The 24047-nt window shown below is 46.1% G+C and overlaps 1 protein-coding gene across 1 annotated transcript in view; it reads left to right on the top strand.

Annotated features, from left to right (window-relative positions):
- The first annotated feature begins 9993 nt into the window (after positions 1-9993).
- LOC120989377 (calcium homeostasis endoplasmic reticulum protein) overlaps positions 9994-24047 on the top strand; it is a 34370-nt gene continuing 20316 nt past the window's right edge. Inside the window, exons 1-11 of the mRNA XM_040417445.1 lie at positions 9994-10126; positions 12008-12181; positions 12966-13094; positions 16480-16667; positions 18734-18871; positions 20910-21061; positions 21651-21762; positions 22810-22899; positions 22977-23123; positions 23244-23358; positions 23466-23653. Coding sequence (XP_040273379.1) covers positions 10102-10126; positions 12008-12181; positions 12966-13094; positions 16480-16667; positions 18734-18871; positions 20910-21061; positions 21651-21762; positions 22810-22899; positions 22977-23123; positions 23244-23358; positions 23466-23653 — 1458 coding nt within the window. The 5' untranslated portion in view covers positions 9994-10101. The remainder of the gene's footprint in view (positions 10127-12007; positions 12182-12965; positions 13095-16479; positions 16668-18733; positions 18872-20909; positions 21062-21650; positions 21763-22809; positions 22900-22976; positions 23124-23243; positions 23359-23465; positions 23654-24047) is intronic.

Genomic DNA, 24047 nt, shown 5'->3' with positions numbered 1-24047 from the left:
GCTCAATGACGTCAGTCAAAACGAGATAATATGGATACCATGTCATGTTTATTACTGTATGTAATGATGCGAAATGTATAATTGTGCATTACTCTCCTTACAACATTGTACGACTATGTTCATTGCAATAATTTTGGAATGTACTGTCACATAATTTGCTTACCATTTTTCAATAAAGCGAGTTTAAAAAAAGTTGGATCAGCCTGTAGTGTGTTTTTCCACTTTAATTTTGAGTGTGACTCCAAATCCAGACCTCCATGGGTTGAAAAATTTGATTTCCATTTTTTTATTTTTGTGTGATTTTGTTGTCAGCACATTCAACTATGTAAAGAACAAAGTATTTCAGAAGAATATTTAATTAACTCAGATCTAGGATGTGTTAATCTTGTGTTCCCTTTATTTTTTTGAGCAGTGTATATTAGATATAGTTCGGACATCCCTTTGATCGGATAGGCTGATGCAGCGCTATGCTATGATGCGCTGGGTCACGTGGGGACGCCGCTATGTCTCCTTGGGAGGCGGGCTGGAGCACACAGCTTGCGTTCCACCCCTCCTCCTGACGAGTTCGGCATCGCCATGATGTACTTGGCGTGCATCATCAGGCATGGAGCGCTCAATAGTAAGTATCAGCTGTTGTAATTACCTATCACGATCATATGCCCTGGAGCTACATGGTGGACACAAATAGGGGGTTATGGTCACACTTTCATTTACCTCCTGACGAAGCTGAGGCGAAACGCGCGTCGAGGTTCCTAGCCTGTCCCGTGCCTGCTGCTTTTACCCTCCATCATGTCTTATGGTATGCCTTAAAATTTTTTATCTGCTATCCACAGATGAGCTCCATCATATCCTTTATAACAAGGCTTGGTGTGTGTTGTCTCACTCATGTGAGGGCTCTACATATATTTTTATTTTCTTCCTTTGCACTGCTAGACTGTAGTGGCTGAGATTCATCTGGCGGTTATGCACCAGGGCGACGATCACATTAACTAACATTTGATAAGTCATATTTTATGTGCTATTGTATTGTGAATCACCCTGCTGCATATTATTGGTATACATGTGATCCATCTGTTGGCGGGTAGCAGCGACACTGGCCAGTGGATTGCGGCATCCGGTTTTTCTGCTGACTCTTCATACCCTTTTCTTGTTATCTCTAATATTTCAGTAATCATGATATGTTTATTATAATTAAATAAAGTATATATATTTTTTGAATACATTGGGCATTCTTTTGTTGTTTGTTCAACAACATTATAGGTTTATATGGTTGTCTCTTCCTTGCCCTAAACTACGGTTCTATAGTGAGGCTTTTTTGTTTGGTTCCATGTCCTGAGTGACATGTCTGCCTGCTGGGAGAATCAACAGCAACTTGTAAGTGTAGAACTACAAGTCCCACCTGTATAATGACACTGCTAATACACACAGGATCTTCCCCTACCTTCTTGTGCAATGCTCTCTCTAGTATGCCAGCTCCAGTGCCCAGCATTGTCTCCTCACTGCCTGCAGAGCTGTGCAGCTGAAGGGGTTAAGAATCCTAGGAAAGAGAGTAGACGGCAGTGGAGGGGGGGCGTGGCCAGCACAGTGACGTCTCGTTTACAGGCTTGTAAACGACCTTTATCAGAGCAGGGAGAGAAGCTGACATCATAGGTCATGTGACCCTCAGTCAAATCTGATAAACCAGCCACTGCAGATAAAGTGAGTTAATTGGAAAGTTGTTATATTTGCCTAGTTAGGAACATAGAAAGAACAAAAAAATAACTCGGACAACCCTTTTAAGGTGAAAAATGGCAGGGTCCTTAAAACAGCTGCGCAAAATCACACCTACGCCTATGTGCACTGGGGTGCCGATTATCCATTGAAAACAACGGGAAGCTGTTTTATTTGGATGTTTATTATCCAGAGTTTTACAAGGCGATGGAAATCCACAGCATAATTCGACATCCAGTGGATTAAAGGTATGGCCACGAGTGTCGGGAGTGCTGTGGATCTGGCAAAGATCCAAAGCTGCAAAGAAAGAAAAAGACAACAAACAAACAAAAAAAAAAAAAATTACTAAATGAGCTGGATTTCACTGTGGCACTGCTGGAGGAATCACAGCAGATCTTCCACTGCTATCAATCTTTGCATGGCATAGACTGACATTGAAACGCGGCATCGCAGGGCAGTTTAGGCCACCTACACGAGTGTGGGTGAACACACAATAAGATCCACAGGAATTTCCACGCGGATTTATGTGCGTTTCTGCAGCATATCCGCACCAAAATCCGCAATGTACTACACACCCTTTCCCTTCCTTAAAAGGAAGATGGACATTGATCCAGGGATTTGTTCTGTCACATCTGGAGTGGGGAAGGGTACTTTTTTCTCTCATGGGGATTTTTTGGGCCTTCCCCTGGATTAATATTTCAGGATTACAGACTTGATTTGATGGACTTTTGTCCAACTTTACCAACTATGTACTATGTCTACTTGCGGATTTGATGCGGTTTTGCCACAAATCTCACCTTCCATTGAAAAGGGTGAAATCTGCAGCTAAAACTGCCAACATAACAGATTTGCTATTAAAGGGGTTGTCCGGGTTCAGAGCTGAACCCGGACATATCCCCATTTTCACCCAGGCAGCCCCCCTGACTTGAGCATCGGAGCAGTTCATGCTCCGATGCTCTCCTTTGCCCTGCGCTAAATCGCGCAGGGAAGAGGCATTTTTAGGAGTTCCGGTGATGAACCGGGCTCTCCATGGGGTAGCCAGACACTGATAGGCGGGCGCTAAAGCACGCCCATCAGAGCCGGTGACGTCACCGAACACACTGCCGGGCGGAAGCTTCTGCCCGGCAGTGTGTTATTGTAAACAAAAGAGCCCTTGCACAGGGCATTCTAGCACAGGGCAAGGGAGTGCATCGGAGCATGAGATGCTCCGATGCTAGCCTCAGGGGGGCTGCCTGGGTGAAAATAAGGGTATGTCCGGGTTCAGCTCTGAAACGGACAACCCCTTTAAATGTAGAAACCGCAATGCAGGTCAATTTCTGCACGGAAAAATTCTGCAAAGTGTGCATAAGATTTGTATAATCATACACTTTGCTGGTACTGTATTACGCTGCAGTTTTTCCACACAGGAATCTGCGCATAAAAAAGCGCATGTTTTCTGCAACGTGTGCAGGTGGCCTTACTCTGCAGATTTCTTTCAGAGTGTATGGACGCCATTTCTGAAATCTCAAATACTTCACTGCTGCTGATTTGCTGTGTTAAATTCCATGGCAGGGGGTCTGCAGCATTTTTGCCATGTGTGGTTATGCCCTGAGTCAATCCATGCTGCAGTTCTTTTTTGCAGCATTTGCTGGTACTATCGAGGTACCATGTATCCAAGCCGTGGACGTACTTTAATAAGGATATGTAAACGCACGGCAAAACACATTTACACGACTGTACGTGTTTTGCGGTCCGCAAAAAAAAGGATGATGCCCGTATGGCATCAGTTTTTTTTTACGGATCCATTGTAACAATGCCTATTCTTGTCCGCAAAATGGACAATAGGACATGTTCAATTTTTTTTTTTACATACGGATGCGGATAGCACACGGTGTGCTGTTCGCATTTTTTAGGGACCCATTGAAATGAATAGGTCTGCATCCTATCCGCAAAAAAAACAATAACGGAATGGACACGGAAACAAAATACGTTCGTGTGAATGTAGCCTTATTTAGATGAAGTAGAATGGGCAAATTTGGTTTGATGAGGTTCTTTCTTAGGGCTCATGCCCAAGACTGTATGCATTTTGCAGTTCGCAAAAAACACGGATGACGTCCGTGTGTATTCCGTATTTTGTGGAACAGAACAGAACAGAAGTAACACGGACAATAATAGGACATGTTCTATATATCCCATAGGACAATCCGTGCCTACCTATCCCAGAGGACAATCCGTGCCTACCTATCCCATAGGACAATCCGTGCCTACCTATCACATAGGACAATCCCTGCCTACCTATCCCATAGGACAATCCGTGCCTACCTATCCCATAGGACAATCCGTGCCTACCTATCCCAGAGGACAATCCGTGACTACCTATCCCATAGGACAATCCGTGCCTACCTATCCCATAGGACAATCCGTGCCTACCTATCCCATAGGACAATCCCTGCCTACCTATCCCATAGGACAATCCCTGCCTACCTATCCCATAGGACAATCCCTGCCTACCTATCCCATAGGACAATCCCTGCCTACCTATCCCATAGGACAATCCGTGCCTACCTATCCCATAGGACAATCCGTGCCTACCTATCACATAGGACAATCCCTGCCTACCTATCCCATAGGACAATCCGTGCCTACCTATCCCATAGGACAATCCGTGCCTACCTATCCCAGAGGACAATCCGTGACTACCTATCCCATAGGACAATCCGTGCCTACCTATCCCATAGGACAATCCGTGCCTACCTATCCCATAGGACAATCCCTGCCTACCTATCCCATAGGACAATCCCTGCCTACCTATCCCATAGGACAATCCCTGCCTACCTATCCCATAGGACAATCCCTGCCTACCTATCCCATAGGACAATCCGTGCCTACTTATCCCATAGGACAATCCGTGCCTACCTAGCGTGCCTACCTATCCCATAGGACAATCCGTGCCTACCTATCCCAGAGGACAATCCGTGCCTGCCTATCCCATAGAACAATCCCTGCCTACCTATCCCATAGGACAATCCGTGCCTACTTATCCCATAGGACAATCCGTGCCTACCTATCCCATAGGACAATCCGTGCCTACTTATACCATAGGACAATCCGTGCCTACCTATCCCATAGGACAATCCGTGCCTACTTATCCCATTGGACAATCCAATCCGTGCCTACTTATCCCATAGGACAATCCGTGCCTACCTATCCCATAGGACAATCCGTGCCTACCTATCCCATAGGACAATCCGTGCCTACCTATCCCATAGGACAATCCGTGCCTATCTATCCCATAGGACAATCCGTGCCTATCTATCCCATAGGACAATCCGTGCCTATCTATCCCATAGGACAATCCGTGCCTACCTATCCCATAGGACAATCCGTGCCTACCTATCCCATAGGACAATCCCTGCCTACCTATCCCATAGGACAATCCCTGCCTACCTATCCCATAGCACAATCCGTGCCTACCTATCCCATAGGACAATCCGTGCCTACCTATCCCATAGGACAATCCCTGCCTACCTATCCCATAGGACAATCCGTGCCTACCTATCCCATAGGACAAGCAATGCCTACCTATCCCATAGGACAATCCGTGCCTACCTATCCCATAGGACAATCCGTGCCTACCTATCCCATAGGACAAGCAATGCCTACTTATCCCATAGGACAATCCCTGCCTACCTATCCCATAGGACAATCCGTGCCTACCTATCCCATAGGACAATCCGTGCCTACCTATCCCATAGGACAAGCAATGCCTACCTATCCCATAGGACAATCCGTGCCTACCTATCCCATAGGACAATCCGTGCCTACCTATCCCATAGGACAATCCCTGCCTACCTATCCCATAGGACAATCCGTGCCTACCTATCCCATAGGACAATCCGTGCCTACCTATCCCATAGGACAAGCAATGCCTACCTATCCCATAGGACAATCCCTGCCTACCTATCCCATAGGACAATCCGTGCCTACCTATCCCATAGGACAATCCGTGCCTACTTATCCCATAGGACAATCCCTGCCTACCTATCCCATAGGACAATCCGTGCCTACCTATCCCATAGGACAATCCGTGCCTACTTATCCCATAGGACAATCCCTGCCTACCTATCCCATAGGACAATCCGTGCCTACCTATCCCATAGGACAATCCCTGCCTACCTATCCCATAGCACAATCCGTGCCTACCTATCCCATAGGACAATCCGTGCCTACCTATCCCATAGGACAATCCCTGCCTACCTATCCCATAGGACAATCAATGCCTACTTATCCCATAGGACAATCCCTGCCTACCTATCCCATAGGACAATCCGTGCCTACCTATCCCATAGGACAATCCGTGCCTACCTATCCCATAGGACAATCCGTGCCTACCTATCCCATAGGACAATCCGTGCCTACCTATCCCATAGGACAATCCGTGCCTACCTATCCCATAGGACAATCCGTGCCTACCTATCCCATAGGACAAGCAATGCCTACCTATCACATAGGACAATCCGTGCCTACCTATCCCATAGGACAATCCGTGCCTACCTATCCCATAGGACAATCCCTGCGTACCTATCCCATAGGACAATCCGTGCCTACCTATCCCATAGGACAATCCGTGCCTACCTATCCCATAAGACAATCCGTGCCTACCTATCCCATAGGACAATCCGTGCCTACCTATCCCATAGGACAAGCAATGCCTACCTATCCCATAGGGCAATCCGTGCCTACCTATCCCATAGGGCAATCCGTGCCTACCTATCCCATAGGACAATCCGTGCCTACCTATCCCATAGGACAATCCGTGCCTACCTATCCCATAGGACAATCCGTGCCTACCTATCCCATAGGACAATCCGTGCCTACCTATCCCATAGGACAATCCGTGCATACCTATCCCATAGGACAATCCGTGCCTACCTATCCCATAGGACAATCCGTGCCTACCTATACCATAGGACAATCCGTGCCTACCTATCCCATAGGACAATCCGTGCCTACCTATCCCATAGGACAATCCGTGCCTACCTATCCCATAGGACAATCCCTGCCTACCTATCCCATAGGACAATCCGTGCCTACGTATCCCATAGGACAATCCGTGCCTACCTATCCCATAGGACAAGCAATGCCTACCTATCCCATAGGACAATCCGTGCCTACCTATCCCATAGGACAATCCGTGCCTACCTATCCCATAGGACAATCCGTGCCTACTTATCCCATAGGACAATCCGTGCCTACCTATCCCATAGGACAATCCCTGCCTACCTATCCCATAGGACAATCCCTGCCTACCTATCCCATAGGACAATCCCTGCCTACCTATCCCATAGGACAATCCCTGCCTACCTATCCCATAGGACAATCCCTGCCTACCTATCCCATAGGACAATCCGTGCCAACCTATCCCATAGGACAATCCGAGCCTACCTATCCCATAAGACAATCCGTGCCTACCTATCCCATAGGACAATCCGTGCCTACCTATCCCATAGAACAAGCAATGCCTACCTATCCCATAGGGCAATCCGTACCCTACCTATCCCATAGGACAATCCGTGCCTACCTATCCCATAGGACAATCCGTGCCTACCTATCCCATAGGACAATCCGTGCCTACCTATCCCATAGGACAAGCAATGCCTACCTATGCCATAGGACAATCCGTGCCTACCTATCACATAGGACAATCCGTGCCTACCTATCCCATAGGACAATCCGTGCCTACCTATCCCATAGGACAATCCGTGCCTACCTATCCCATAGGACAATCCGTGCCTACCTATCCCATAGGACAATCCGTACCTACCTATCCCATAGGACAAGCAATGCCTACCTATCCCATAGGACAATCCGTGCCTACCTATGCCATAGGACAATCCGTGCCTACCTATCCCATAGGATAATCCGTGCCTACCTATCCCATAGGACAATCCGTGCCTACCTATCCCATAGGACAATCCGTGCCTACCTATCCCATAGGACAATCCGTGCCTACTTATCCCATAGGACAATCCGTGCCTACCTATCCCATAGGACAATCCGTGCCTACCTATCCCATAGGACAATCCCTGCCTACCTATCCCATAGGACAATCCCTGCCTACCTATCCCATAGGACAATCCCTGCCTACCTATCCCATAGGACAATCCGTGCCTACCTATCCCATAGGACAATCCGTGCCTACCTATCCCATAGGACAATCCGTGCCTACCAATCCCATAGGACAATCCGTGCCTACCTATCCCATAGGACAAGCAATGCCTACCTATCCCAAAGGACAAGCAATGCCTACCTATCCCATAGGACAATCCGTGCCTACCTATCCCATAGGACAATCCGTGCCTACCTATCCCATAGGACAATCCCTGCCTACCTATCCCATAGGACAATCCCTGCCTACCTATCCCATAGCACAATCCGTGCCTACCTATCCCATAGGACAATCCGTGCCTACCTATCCCATAGGACAATCCCTGCCTACCTATCCCATAGGACAATCCGTGCCTACCTATCCCATAGGACAATCCCTGCCTACCTATCCCATAGGACAATCCGTGCCTACCTATCCCATAGGACAATCCCTGCCTACCTATCCCATAGGACAATCCGTGCCTACCTATCCCATAGGACAATCCCTGCCTACCTATCCCATAGGACAATCCGTGCCTACCTATCCCATAGGACAATCCCTGCCTACCTATCCCATAGGACAATCCGTGCCTACCTATCCCATAGGACAAGCAATGCCTACTTATCCCATAGGACAATCCCTGCCTACCTATCCCATAGGGCATAGGACAATCCCTGCCTACCTATACCATAGGACAATCCCTGCCTACCTATCCCATAGGACAATCCCTGCCTACCTATCCCATAGGACAATCCGTGCCTACCTATCTCATAGGACAATCCGTGCCTACCTATCCCATAGGACAATCCCTGCCTACCTATCCCATAGGACAATCCGTGCCTACCTATCCCATAGGACAATCCGTGCCTACCTATCCCATAGGACAATCCCTGCCTACCTATCCCATAGGACAATCCCTGCCTACCTATCCCATAGGACAATCCCTGCCTACCTATCCCATAGGACAATCCCTGCCTACCTATCCCATAGGACAATCCCTGCCTACCTATCCCATAGGACAATCCCTGCCTACCTATCCCATAGGACAATCCCTGCCTACCTATCCCATAGGACAATCCCTGCCTACCTATCCCATAGGACAATCCGTGCCTACCTATCCCATAGGACAATCCGTGCCTACCTATCCCATAGGACAATCCGTGCCTACCTATCCCATAGGACAATCCCTGCTTACCTATCCCATAGGACAATCCGTGCCTACCTATCCCATAGGACAATCCGTGCCTACCTATCCCATAGGACAATCCGTGCCTACCTATCCCATAGGACAATCCGTGCCTACCTATCCCATAGGACAATCCGTGCCTACCTATCCCATAGGACAATCCCTGCCTACCTATCCCATAGGACAATCCCTGCCTACCTATCCCATAGGACAATCCCTGCCTACCTATCCCATAGGACAATCCCTGCCTACCTATCCCATAGGACAATCCCTGCCTACCTATCCCATAGGACAATCCCTGCCTACCTATCCCATAGGACAATCCCTGCCTACCTATCCCATAGGACAATCCGTGCCAACCTATCCCATAGGACAATCCGAGCCTACCTATTCCATAAGACAATCCGTGCCTACCTATCCCATAGGACAATCCGTGCCTACCTATCCCATAGGACAAGCAATGCCTACCTATCCCATAGGGCAATCCGTACCCTACCTATCCCATAGGACAATCCGTGCCTACCTATCCCATAGGACAATCCGTGCCTACCTATCCCATAGGACAAGCAATGCCTACCTATGCCATAGGACAATCCGTGCCTACCTATCACATAGGACAATCCGTGCCTACCTATCCCATAGGACAATCCGTGCCTAACTATCCCATAGGACAATCCGTGCCTACCTATCCCATAGGACAATCCCTGCCTACCTATCCCATAGGACAATCCGTGCCTACCTATCCCATAGGACAATCACAGTCCCCAAGTACAGCAGAATTCCCTAGAAAGCCTCTCAGTGCTGAACATGTAGGTTGTCGCCCAGCTTTCCGTAAGACGGACAAAGACGAGATGTATACAATGTCGCCGCTCACATTCCCTGTACGTGAAGCGGCATGCGCTGAGCTTCCGGCGCTTTGTCTTCGTCACCGGCCGTATTCCAAGCCTCAGTGGCTGTTGCCATGGTGCATGGCCGTCTGGTGAGGCGCAGGTTTGCGACGTTTCCGGCTGTAGTGAACGAGTGGCGGTTTACTGTAGTGAGAGGTCGGGCGGACGGGGATTAGGCCGCTGTCCTCGCCATGGAGGTGCCGCTGCCCCCTGAAGGTGAGTGTGCGAGCGGGAATGTGCGGTCCACACTCCCCCATGGCTGCACACCCAGCTACCTTCCCTTCCCAACAATTGTCCCCCCTGCATTTTTAGAGTATGTTCACACAGAGTTTTGTGGATTTTCTGCGCCTAGAAACCGCACTGAGAGCGATTGGAAGGGAGAAACTGCTTGATAATTCATATGGCAGGTTTTCTTTTCTCAGTGTGCGGTTTTAAAAACCTTCCTGCGGAAAATAAGCGGCGTGCGTTCTTGACACGGAATCCGCATTCAGAGTTCCTTTTGAAATGGGCAGGATATAAAAATGGCATCCAAAACTGCACAAAAACCCACCTAATCGGCAAAAAAAAAGAGGAATCCTGAAGCATAGATAAAACGCCAAGTGAACCTACCCCCACAGTGGTTCAGTTCGCTCACCTGTTTGCCGGATGCATTACCACCCAGACTCAACAAATAAAAACGGACGCAGAATGGCCGTCTGAATCAGGCATTGAAATGGGCTGGGGAATGGTTGTCACTAGTGTTGAGCGAACTTGTGTTTTAAGTTCGGCGTCTAAAGTTCGGGTTATCGAAGTATCCCGTTATGGATTCCGCTACCATGGGCCATAACGGAATTTAGAATCCATAACGGGATTCTTCGATAACCCGACGCCGAACTTAAAACACAAGTTCGCTCAACACTAGTTGTCACCCAACTGTGCGGTTTGTTTCTCACTACAAGGGCTTGTGCACACAAACGTATTTTTTTTTCCGTGTCCGTCCCATTTTTTTTGTGGCCCATATGCGGAACCTTTCGCTTCAATGGAGCCACAAAAAACGGAAATGACTCTGTGTGCTTTCCGTGTCCATATGGTTTTCAATCTGCAAAAAAAAATAGAACATGTCCTATTATTGTCCGCATTCCGAAAAAGGATAAGACTGTTCTATTAGGGGCCGGCCGTTCCTCAAAATGCAGAATGCTGGTATCCGTGTTCTGCGATTCCGCAATACATCCAGCGGTCATGTGCACGTGCCCTAACAATGATTGACCTATGACTAGTGTTGAGCAAACTTGTGTTTACAAGGTTCGGGTTATCGAAGAATTCCGTTATGGATTCCGCTACCACGGACCATAAGTTATGCGGAATTCTTAGATAACCCGAACCTTGTACGCCGGACTTGAAACCACAAGTTCGCTCAACGCTGCCTGTGACCTGCCCTAACTTACTGATTGTAGGACCCACAGCCATTCCTCGCCAAGGGACCCCGCTGATCAGTTGTTTGAGAAGTCACCGGCGCCCCTGTGAGCTTTTCCTAGACTAGTGACTACATTCATGTGTCACGTGGCCTAGGAGCAGCTCAGTCCCACTGAAGTGAACGGGGCTGAGAGCGATGCCAAGCACGGCCGGTATACAATGTACGGTGCTTGCCGCTTAGAGTGCTGCTTCTGCTTCAGGCTCCATTCACACATCCGTGTGTGTGTTTTGCGGATCCGCAAAACACGGACAACGGCAATGTGCGGACCGCATTTTGCGGACCGCACATCGCCGGCACTTAATAGAAAATGCTTAATCTTGTCCACAATTGCAGACAAGAATAGGACATGTTCTATTTTGTTTTCGGGAACGGAATTGCGGATCCGGGCAGCACATAGTGCGGCCCCATAGAAATGAATAGGTCCGCAATTCAATTCCGCAAAATGCAGGACAGAATTGCGGACGTGTGAATGGAGCCTTACAGAGGTTTGGCACCTTTTAAGACTAGAAAGTGACCCCCCTGGATAACTCTCCGCTTCTCCTGCCGCAGATAGAAATCGCAGCTTTCTACAAGTTGTCTGCTGATTTATATCTGTCAGTGAATAGAATTGGTGTGCAAAGCTATTTTTCTCCCCTTCTCTATAGATCAAGAACTACGTAATGTCATTGACAAGCTCGCACAGTTTGTGGCTCGAAATGGGCCGGAATTTGAGAAAATGACTATGGAGAAGCAGAAGGACAACCCCAAATTTTCATTCCTGTTCGGAGGAGAATTCTACAGCTACTACAAGTGTAAACTTGCTATGGAGCAGCAGCAGTGTATGTTTAGTTTGTCAAAAAAGGCTTTATGTTTACCCTGCAAGTCTATCTGATTATGGCTACTTTCACACTGGCGTTTTGGTTTCCGTTTGTGAGATCCGTTCAGGGCTCTCACAAGCGGTCCAAAACGGATCAGTTTTGTCCTAATACATTCTGAATGGAAAAGGATCCGCTCAGAATGCATCAGTTTGCCTCCGTTCAGTCTCCATTCTGCTCTGGAGGCGGACACCAAAACGCTGCTTGCAGCTATGATGCAATCTGGCGCAATAGAAAACGGATCCGTCCTCCATTGACTTTCAATGGTGTTCAAGACTGCTCCGTCTTGGCTATGTTACAGATAATACAAACGGATCCGTTCTGGCACACAATGTAAGTCAATGGGGACGGATCCGTTTTCTATGACACAATCTGGCACAATAGAAAACGGATCCGTCCTCCATTGACTTTCAATGGTGTTCAAGACTGCTCCGTCTTGGCTATGTTACAGATAATACAAACGGATCCGTTCTGGCACACAATGTAAGTCAATGGGGACGGATCCGTTTTCTATGACACAATCTGGCACAATAGAAAACGGATCCGTCCTCCATTGACTTTCAATGGTGTTCAAGACTGCTCCGTCTTGGCTATGTTACAGATAATACATCCGGATCCGTTCTGAACGGATGCAGATGGTTGTATTATCTGAATGGATCTGTCTGTGCAGATCCATGAGGGATCCGCACCAAACGCGAGTGTGAAAGTAGCCTTATCTAATAAAGCTAATCTGTCTGTATCTAACTAGTGCTGGGTTTACACGGCCCGATTATCGAGGATGAACGCTCCTGTAAACGCTTGTCCCCGACAATCTGCCCATCTAAAGGTGCAGCCGATCACCCGATGAATGAGGTGAAACAGTCGTTCGTGCAGCCACGTAAGTAATCTCTTTAGGGTAAGCGGATGTTGCCCAATGCAGCTGTCTGAGGAGCAATAGTAATGGCGATCTGGAAGTGATCTCTGCATGTAAAGGCTGAACGAGCAGCCAGTTGTCTGGAAGGAACGCTTCCTTCCTGATAATCGGCTGCTCCTCTGGCCATGTAAACCCACCTTAAGGCTAGGTTCACATCTGCAAATTCCGGCAAAACAGAAAATTGAAATGCCACTGCATGCAGCTTAATTTTTCCTGCAAAATGCTGGAATTGATGCCGAACACCAGTGGACCCCATTATAGTAAATGGGATCTTTCCGGTGTCGGCTGTGTCCTGCATATGCTGGGTCCGGCATTTCCGGTATTCTGTTCCTACACCGCTACAGAATGCCAGAATCATGGTGCAGATGTGCACTTTGCCTAATCTGGTCTAGGCAGTTTGGCCTCTTGCACACGACCATATGTATTTTGTGGTCTGCAAAAAATACGGATGACATCCGTGTGCATTCCATATTTTACAGAACAGCTGGCCCCTATTAGAACAGTACTATGCTTGTCCGTGATGCGGACAATATTAGGACAGGTTCTATTTTTTTGCGGAACGGACATACGGAAACAGAATGCACACAGAGTAACTTCCGTTTTTTTTTGCGGACCCATTGAAAGGAATGGGTCTGGAAAAAAAACGGAACGGACACGGAAAGAAAATATGTTCGTGCGCAAGAGGCCTTTCTCTATTTCCCGCTCAGGCTTGAGCCTCATTGATTTGCAGTATTAGGCCTCATGCACACGACCGTTGTTCTGGTCCGCATCCAAGCCGCAGTTTTTGCGGCTTGGATGCGGACCCATTCACTTCAATGGGGCAGCAAAAGATGCGGACAGCACTCCGTGTGCTGTCCGCATCCGTTGCTCGGTTCCCTAGCCCCGCAAAAAAAATATAACGTCCTATTATTGTCCGTTTTGCGGACAAGAATAGGCATTTCTACAATGGGCCAAATTGCAGAAGGCACACGGGCGGCTTCCGTGTTTTGCGGATCCACAAAAAACTGAACGGTCATGTGCATGAGGCCTTAAACGTGATGTATTTTTATGGGTACATGGGAAATGGTGCCCAGCATGGTTGGATTGGTGCGTAAAACCAATTCTACCTACTAATATCGCAGGTAGCTTATGACATAGGCTTGCCCTGCAATCTCGGATCTGCGATATGTCCACATTACATATTGTGCGAATTTCCTGAAATTAGTTTTGTGTCCAGTTCACCAAATCTGTCAAAAAATTTGATTTGTGTGGTCCGAATCGATTCAACTTAAATTGAAAGTGCTCTGATTGGCCTGAAAATTGGTATATGACACTGATGTCTCCTAGGACTTATATATTTTTTTTCTCTTGTCTTTTTGTTTTTTTTTCCTCAAAATTTGTGCTCTCCCCCCATCGCTTTAAGCTCTTTAACCCAATGACAGCACTAGCAAAAAAAAAAAACGGAGTGACACTGACATGCATAGCTATGAGTAACCGTATGGTTGACTGTGTTAACAAGCAGTCTGTTTAAAAGCACACTGCATCATTGCATGTACACTGCTCAAAAAAATAAAGGGAACACACAAATAACACATCCTAGATTTGAATTAATTAAATATTCTTCTGAAATACTTTGTTCTTTACATAGTTGAATGTGCTGACAACAAAATCACACAAAAAAAAATGGAAATCAAATTTTTTAACCCATGGAGGTCTGGATTTGGAGTCACCCTCAAAATTAAAGTGGAAAAACACACTACAGGCTTATCCAACTTTGATGTAATGTCCTTAAAACAAGTCAAAATGAGGCTCAGTAGTGTGTGTGGCCTCCACATGCCTGTATGACCTCCCTACAACGCCTGTGCATGCTCCTGATGAGGTGGCAGACGGTCTCCGGAGGGATCTCCTCCCAGACCTGGACTAAAGCATCTGCCAACTCCTGGACAGTCTGTGGTGCAACGTGACGTTGGTGGATAGAGTGAGACGTGATGTCCCAGATGTGCTCAATTGGATTCAGGTCTGGGGAACGGGCGGGCCAGTCCATAGCATCAATGCCTTCGTCTTGCAGGAACTGCTGACACATTCCAGCCACATGAGGTCTAACATTGTCTTGCATTAGGAGGAACCCAGGGCCAACCGCACCAGCATATGGTCTCACAAGGGGTCTGAGGATCTCATCTCGGTACCTAATGGCAGTCAGGCTACCTCTGGCGAGCACATGGAGGGCTGTGCGGCCCTCCAAAGAAATGCCACCCCACACCATTACTGACCCAATGCCAAACCGGTCATGCTGGAGGATGTTGCAGGCAGCAGAACGTTCTCCACGGCGTCTCCAGACTCTGTCACGTCTGTCACATGTGCTCAGTGTGAACCTGCTTTTATCTGTGAAGAGCACAGGGCGCCAATGGCGAATTTGCCAATCTTGGTGTTTTCTGGCAAATGCCAAACGTCCTGCACGGTGTTGGGCTGTAAGCACAACCCCCACCTGTGGACGTCGGACCCTCATATCACCCTCATGGAGTCTGTTTCTGACCGTTTGAGCAGACACATGCACATTTGTGGCCTGCTGGAGGTCATTTTGCAGGGCTCTGGCAGTGCTCCTCCTGTTCCTCCTTGCACAAGGGCGGAGGTAGCGATCCTGCTGCTGGGTTGTTGGCCTCCTCCACGTCTCCTGATGTACTGGCCTGTCTCCTGGTAGCGCCTCCATGCTCTGGACACTACGCTGACAGACACAGCAAACCTTCTTGCCACAGCTCGCATTGATGTGCCATCCTGGATAAGCTGCACTACCTGAGCCACTTGTGTGGGTTGTAGACTCCGTCTCATGCTACCACTAGAGTGAAAGCACCGGCAGCATTCAAAAGTGACCAAAACATCAGCCAGGAAGCATAGGAACTGAGAAGTGGTCAGGTCACCACCTGCAGAACCACTCCTTTATTGGGGGGGTCTTGCTAATTGCCTATAATTTCCACCTGTTGTCTATCCCATTTGCACAACAGCATGTGAAATTGATTGTCACTCAGTGTTGCTTCCTAAGTGGACAGTTTGATTTCACAGAAGTGTGATTGACTTGGAGTTACATTGTGTTGTTTAAGTGTTCCCTTTATTTTTTTGAGCAGTGTATTATGCTGTCTACACACACACTGTGTTATGGTGAAAAAACTGTCTTTTTGCGAAATTTCTAACAAATCCAATTAGTTCAGAATCGATATGTTTTGCTCCTCTCTAGTCCACATGAAGTCCCAGCTTTAGCAGACTAGCAGCCCTCTCATTCCCGGAATTCCCCAAGCCCCACCACTTGATATTCTTACATGCTTTAAGCCTTTTTCTTGTTGGATTTCCCCTTTAAATTGCTTCTTTCTTGATGCAGTGATTTGCAAGCAAGCTCAGGACATGGAACCCAATCCTCAAATCTCCACAATTCCCCCTCCAGCTTTGCCTCTGCCACCTGCCTTAGTGCCACCGCCACCACAAGGTGCCCCTCCTCTAGAAGATCTCATTCAGCAAAGCCAGTGGAACCTTCAGCAGCAAGAACAGCAGCTCCTCACTATGAGACAGGTATCAGTCAGTGTTACTTTCTATTCAAGGGGATGGACATTTAGCATTTCATTGGCTGGACGTTCTTCCTTCAGAACCTTCATGAATTAGCATTTCTTTGCATTACATGGACAGCACATTGATTTGAAGTGCAATGCTTCATTTACCCTGTTTTTAAAGGGGTTTCCCAAGGCGTTTTAAATGATGACCTATCCTCTCGATAGTCATCAGTATCTGATGGGTGGGTACCACACCCGGGACCCTGCTGATCAGCTGTATGAGAAGGCACTGATGCTCCTGTAAGTGCCGCAGCCTCCTCACAGTTTTCCCGTGGCCAGTGACATCGCGCTCATCGGTCACATGACCTATGCGCAGCTCAGCCCCATTCAAGTGAATTGGGGTTAAGCTTCGATACCAAGCACAGCCGTTATACTATGTGCGGCGCTGTGCTTGCTGAGCCACGAGTAGGCTGTAGTCCTTACAGGAGCCTTCTCAAACACCTGATCGGCTGGGGTCCTGGATGTTGGGCCCCCACCGATCAGTTAGAAAGTCTCAGAAAACCCTTTTAAATATATTAAACAGTGTGCTGGAGAGTTGGATGCATACAAATCAAGAAACGTAAACCCTCTGCTATGAGAAGTGAGTGCAGTTGGGGGATCAGGCATGATGTTTTTTCCATCCCCACCTCACTCCATAGTACTAAGGGTACTTTCACACTAGCGTTTTTCTTTTCCGGCATTGAGTTCCGTCCTAGGGGCTTTATACCGGAAAAGAACTGATCCGTTTTATCCTAAGGCTACTTTCACACCTGCTTTAGGTACGGATCCGTCTGGTATCTGCACAGACGGATCCGCACCTATAATGCAAACGCTTGTATCCGTTCAGAACGGATCCGTTTGCATTACCATGAACAACATTTTTTTATTTTTTTTGTTCATGATAATGCAAACGGATCCGTTTTGACTTGCACTAAAAGTCAATGGGAGGCGGATCCGTTTTCAATTGCACCATATTGTGTCAGTGAAAACGGATCCGTCCCCATTGTCAGGACGGATCCGTTTGGCTCTGCATCGTCAGGCGGACATCAAAACGCTGCAAGCAGCGTTTTGGTGTCCGCCTCCAGAGCGGAATGGAGGCTGAACGGAGGCGAACTGATGCATTCTGAACGGATCCTTATCCATTCAGAATGCATTGGGGCTAAACTGATCCGTTTTGGACCGCTTGTGAGAGCCCTGAAACAGATCTCACAAACTGAAACAAAAATGCCAGTGTGAAAGTAGCCTAATGCATTCTAATTGGAGAGCAATCCGTTCAGGATGTCTTCAGTCTTTTTACCATTTCAGGATGGAGATAATACCGCAGCATGCTACGGTTTTATCTCCGGCCAAAAATCCAGAACACTAGCCAGTATTTTCTTCCATAGGAATGTATTAGTGCCGGATCCGGCATTCAAAATATTGCAAGCGCAGACCAAAAAAAAAAGTGAAAAAAATAAATGCCAGATCCGTTTTTTCCAGATGACACCAGAAAGACGGATCCGGCATTTCAATGCATTTGTAAGACTGATCAGGATCCTGATCAGTCTTACAAATGCCATCAGTTGGCATACGTTTTGACAGATCTGGCAGGCAGTTCTGGCGACGGAACTGCTTGCCGGATCACTCTGCCGCAAGTGTGAAAGTAGCCTAAAATAATATGCAGTTTTAAAGACAGGATAGCTAGCCGTCACTTGCACATCTTAGGGATATGGCCTTGGTCATACATGCAGTTCTTGAGGCAGGTGTCTGAGCCAAAGGCAGGAATGGTTTTGAACCAAAAAAATCCTGCCTTGAAAACTGCACGCAATAATCCCAACGTCAGAAAAGTAATCTAGAGCTTGTATATGATTTCCACACTGCTGGGATAGGACAGAAGAGTTTCTGTATAGGCTTTCTACTTCTGTATGTATTTTCATGGGGAAAACTGACCTCTTCTTTTTAGCGGTATTTACTGCTTCAGCATCTTCTTGAGTTTGAGGAAAGCTGAAGGCATGTTGGGTTAGGATTTATCTTTTTACAGTGATGCTATGAACACATTTTTCATGCCAGGAGCAAGTTACAGCTGCAGTGGAGCTTGCCGCTGAACAGCAAATGCAGAAGCTACGGGAAGAAACCCAGTTGGATATGAATGAGTTTGATAACTTACTCCAGCCTATCATTGACACTTGTACTAAGGATGCCATATCAGTAAGTCACCCGATTTCATTCATGTGTACTATATTGTGTAGGTGCAGGTGGCTATGTTTCAGTTTTTCTATGGATTCTGATTAATTGAGAATTTTATAACATTTTTAAAGATGAACTGTAAGATTAAAATGTAGGCTTTAATTTATAATTTCCTTAATAATAGAGTAGTAATAACAAGAAATATGTTTATTAATGCTAAAAATTTATTAATAATAAAAGATATTGCTGTACTCAAAATGGTACGTTTATTTGCAATATACTTCAGCATGACTTGCTCTGGGGCTCCTGTTTTAAAATTTCAGGAGACTTGCAGCAGAGATTTCTGGGGAGACTGCACATCTGCATGGAGATTTGAGCATTTTAATTTTTTTTTTTTTTTTTTAAAGGGGTTGGAGTTAAAAAAAAAAAACTTTTTTTTTTTTAAAGTTTATTAAAATAATAAAATTAAAAACTATACTCTCTGTTTCAAACCCCCTTCACTCCAGTGCTGCAACTGTCACAGCCATGGCATCATGTTATTAGCTGCAAAGATGACATGCCCATATGCCGAATGTGACCACTGCCGTCAATCACTGGCCTTAGTGGTATGCTGCACCAGACCATTTAGGCTAGTAATTTGCTGCAGTGGTATGTGAGTACGTCACTGCTACAGTAATGAAAGCAAAGTCCATCAGTGCTGAACTGGAGAGGCTTTAGAGCGGCGAATATAAATGTTTATTTTAATAGGTTTACTGCCTTTTTAACAAACAATCTATGTGCAGCAACAGATGAAAAACTATATATATACATTGAAGCAAGTTGACAATGAAATGACCTCCAAAAGGCATTCCCTTTGTATTATAAGCAGAAACATTTTTTCCCATGTTTTTATTCTCAAAATATCAAACTGAAAAGGGCCTGAAGCAAAACTTTGGGCACCCTGCATAGTTAGTACCTAGTAGCACTAGCACCCCACTTGGCAAGTATCACAGCTTGTAAAATATTTTTGCAGCCAGATAAGAATCTTTTGTTTAATGGATTTTCATCCATTCTTTGTGAAAAAGTCTTCCAGTTCTATGACGGTTCTGGGTTGTCTTGCATGCACTACTCTTTTGAGACCTCTTCTTTTGAGGTCTTTCCACCTTTCCAATGATGTTCAGATCAGGGGACTGTGAGGCCCGTGGTAAAGCCTTCAGCTTTCACCTTTTGAGGCAATCTATTGTGGATTTTGAGGTGTGTTTAGGATCACTATCCATTTGTAGAAGTCAGCCCCAGGAATTTCATTGAATCAATTCTTCCCTCTACCTGTGCCATGCTTAATGGTTGGAGAAGTGTTCTTTCCATGAAATTCTGTGCCCTTTTTCTCCAAACATGGTGGTCATTGTTGCTAAAGAGTTCTAGTTTAACCTCATTGGTCCCCAAGACTTGTTTCCAACATGTCAGGCTTGTTTAGATGTTCTTTTGCAAACTTCTGATAACTCTTCCACAAAGGCCATATTTGTGCTGGTGTCGCTGAACAGTAGAAAAATGTACCACAACTCCAGAGTCTGCTAAATCTTTTTGAAGGTCTTTTTCAGTCAAGTGGGGGTTCTGATTTGCCTTTCTAGCGATCCTACAAGCAACTGTCTCTAAAAATGTCCTTTGCTCTTGATCTCCACTGTTCTTGTTAACTGTCATTTCTTAATTACATTTCAAAATGAGGAAAGAGCAACCTGAAAACGCTTTGCTATATTTTTATAGTCTTCTCCTGCTTTGTAGTCCCCTACCATTTTTATTTTGAGAGTGTTACTCAGCTGCTTAGCAGAACCCATGGCTGCTGTATTTTGGGACAAGGTTAGAGGAGTCTGGGTATTTATAAAACCTCAGTCAAAGTTATCGGAGAGCTCAAATCTCCTTGGGTTCCCATATTTTTGCAAGGTGCTCCTTTCCTTTTTACAGTTCTTACACTGTGTGTGGATGAGATTTGTTTACTGCTGGTACTGTAAAATACTGCAGATCTTTTGCCTGCAGTTTTGTTATGAAAAGCCATTAAAACCCTGCGTGAATCTTCTATCTTCAGGCTGGCAAAAATTGGATGTTCAGCAATGCAAAATCCCCTCAGCACTGTGAGCTCATGGCTAGCCACCTCCGCAATCGTATCACAGCTGAAGGAGCGCACTTTGAATTACGCTTACATCTCATTTATTTGACCAATGACGTGTTACACCACTGGTAAGTAATAGTAATGTAAAGTAGTTGGGAGAGAACTGAATAGGGCTTTATGACCCAACCACATATTTGCCTTTTCTATGTCATAATGTAACAAAAAAGGGTAATTAAACTGGGGGGAAAAAGGGTCTTCAAGAAACATTGTCATTCTCATCCACGTGTTGTGTCTTTTCCATCACATTTATACACTGCTCATATCAAGGTGTTATGATCACCTTACAGTCCATCAGCAGTGGCCGTGCTTGCACACTATAGGTAAAACCACCAGACTTTCTAGTGGCTGGGACTGCTGGAGTGCATATAGGTTGGTGCTTTTTCCTATACTGTGCAATCATGGCCACCGCTGCTGGATTTCAGGGTGGACGTAACCTCTGAAAACGAGCAGTGTATAATGTGATGGAAAAATTAGTCAAGCCAGCAAAGGAAGCAATATCTATAATCGCAATACATTAGTAAGTGCCTTGTATTAACTTTCTCTACATGATGAATGCTATTTGCTGAAGTGAAACAACCCCTAGAAGTACATTTAGGAAGTAATACAGCATGTTACAGTAATTATATGTGTATGATATAATTATTGTTCTCCTCACAGTCAGCGGAAACAAGCGCGGGATCTTCTGGCTGCCCTTCAGAAAGTAGTTGTTCCTATTTACTGTACCAGCTTTTTAGCAGTGGAAGAGGACAAGCAGCAGAAAATTGCACGTGTACGTAGTACTGTGAGTTTGGCAGGAGGCTTTCCTGAGAAAAAAGCAGGAGCTTATTTTCATGACTATATAGATAGGCAGGTTGAAAGATGAAACTGTGACCCAAAATTAAATACCCATCCTTTTGTAAATAGCACAAATTCAGTCATTCACAATGAGAACCCCTGACCACATAGCCTATAAGGTCAAATGGATGTCATGTCCAAATGTGGAGAGCAGCTAATAAACAGCAGCTCTTAGGGACTCGCGCTGTCCATATATTACATATTCAGCCATTTATTTGAATGTTTGCTAAAGGGGAAATTAATAGCTGACTGCGTTCTTCCCCATAACATCAGCTGTATACTAGGGTTATAGCAAGCTGGACCCACCATGATCAGTAGACCACTGCTGCAGCTTCCATCTAAACTAGCCCAGCTCTGTCTAATATACCAACCAGGGTAGATGACGTAACCCTTCATCCACCAAATATGTACTTTATTTTATTTTTTTTAACTTGGATCCTGGTTAGTAGGAAAACTCCAGCAATTCAGGCATTTTATGGTGTACTGAAAATATCTATAAATCTAGATTCATACATGGCATTTAATGGGATTTTTTTTGCACTGAAATGCTGCAGCCAGATGTTTAGCGTCCACAGCAAACGATGAGAAAGTGTTTTGTACATAGCATTTTGGTACATGGCGTGTTTATCCAAAATTCAGCATACTGAAAAGATGCACGTACAAAACAGCAGAAAGGCTTTAAATTGCAGGCGTTTGTTACTTGCATAGTAAAATGCTACAGAGAGACCTGTGGGGTTTCTTGTATCTTCATTAGAAATTGCACCCCTCCTGTCCTAATTCTAGCCACAACCCATAGTAATATGGCACTCTCTCTCTTGGCGCACCCTTTCACTCATAGAAGCGATCTCGCAGACAAGGCGCTTGTGCCAGTGTAGCTGAAAGGATGGTGCCTGTGAAAACAGTGCTAGGGAGTCAGGAAAAAAATCCCCCGTATTCACCTGACAAGCAATAGTGCAACTGAAATGTCCTTTTCCCTCTGTAGCTCCTTCAGTTGTGGGAGAAGAATGGGTACTTTGATGAAGCTACAATCCAGCAGCTGCAGAGTCCTGCCCTTGGCTTGGGACAGCACCAGGTAACTTCTATTACAGCAGACCTCGGTCTTTGAAATCAGAAAAAGATTAAATTAACCTATGATGTGTTTGTCTTCAGGCTGCTTTACTGGCTGAGTACTCCAGTGTGTTACAGCCAATCCTTATGGCGTTCCAGCAGCAAATTCAAACCTTAAAGACGCAACATGAGGAATTTGTGGCTGGTCTAAAGCAACAACAACAACAGCAGCAGCAACAACAGCAGCAGCAGCAACAGCAGCAGCAGCAACAACAGCAGCAGCAGCAACAACAGCAGCAGCAACAACAGCAGCAGCAACAACAGCAGCAGCAACAACAGCAGCAGCAACAACAGCAGCAGCAACAACAACAACAGCAACAACAGCAGCAGCAGCAAATTCAGATACCGGTGATGGAGCCAATTCCCGAACCACCAGCTCCAGCCCCAGCCCCAGCTCCGGCACCTGCTCAAGTACCCCTACCAGGTAATCATCATTATTACTTGTCATGTGCTGGTCATCATGTATATTTTGTTCAGTTTTTTAAATTCCTGCCATTCTCTTCTATTTTGTCCTTTTCTTTTTCTTCACAGAGGATGTGAAACCTGCACTTGCTATCCCTACTATCCCTACTACTGCTGAATTTGAGCCTCCTCCTGGGAGTGTACCAGATCCTGGAAATGCAGGAACCAGAGGTCCAGCACCACATGAATCGATGCCTCCTAATAAACCACCTTGGTTTGACCAGCCCCAGCCTTTGGCACCCTGGGGCCAGCAGCAGGTATTAGATGTTTGTAAAATAGCACAAAATAAAAAACTATGCAACTAATTGCTTTGAAAAATGCGACCATAAACTCCATATTTGACTCATTGTAAAACAGCCACTGCATACAACGAGAATTAAAGAGGTTGTGCAGTGCTGCAATATTGATGACCTATCCTCAAGATAGGTCATCAGTATCTGATCAACAGTCGCCTAACTCCCAGTACCCCCACTAATCGGTAGTTTGAAGCGGTAGCACCGCTGCTTCTGTTTCAGTATTACCAGTGGGTTGTCTCCATTGTAGAGGCGGAACAGTGTAATTATAACTGCTCGTCCCATTCAGGATGAAAGTGATAGTATGGTCTTCAAGCATCTGATTGGCAGGGGTGCTGGGAGGCAGAGCCCCTCCGAT

The sequence above is a fragment of the Bufo bufo genome, chromosome 2 (assembly GCF_905171765.1).
Source record: "Bufo bufo chromosome 2, aBufBuf1.1, whole genome shotgun sequence".
NCBI classification, from domain to species: domain Eukaryota; kingdom Metazoa; phylum Chordata; class Amphibia; order Anura; family Bufonidae; genus Bufo; species Bufo bufo.
Note: the sequence above shows the minus strand (reverse complement) of the source record. Positions and strands in the feature narration are given on the sequence as shown.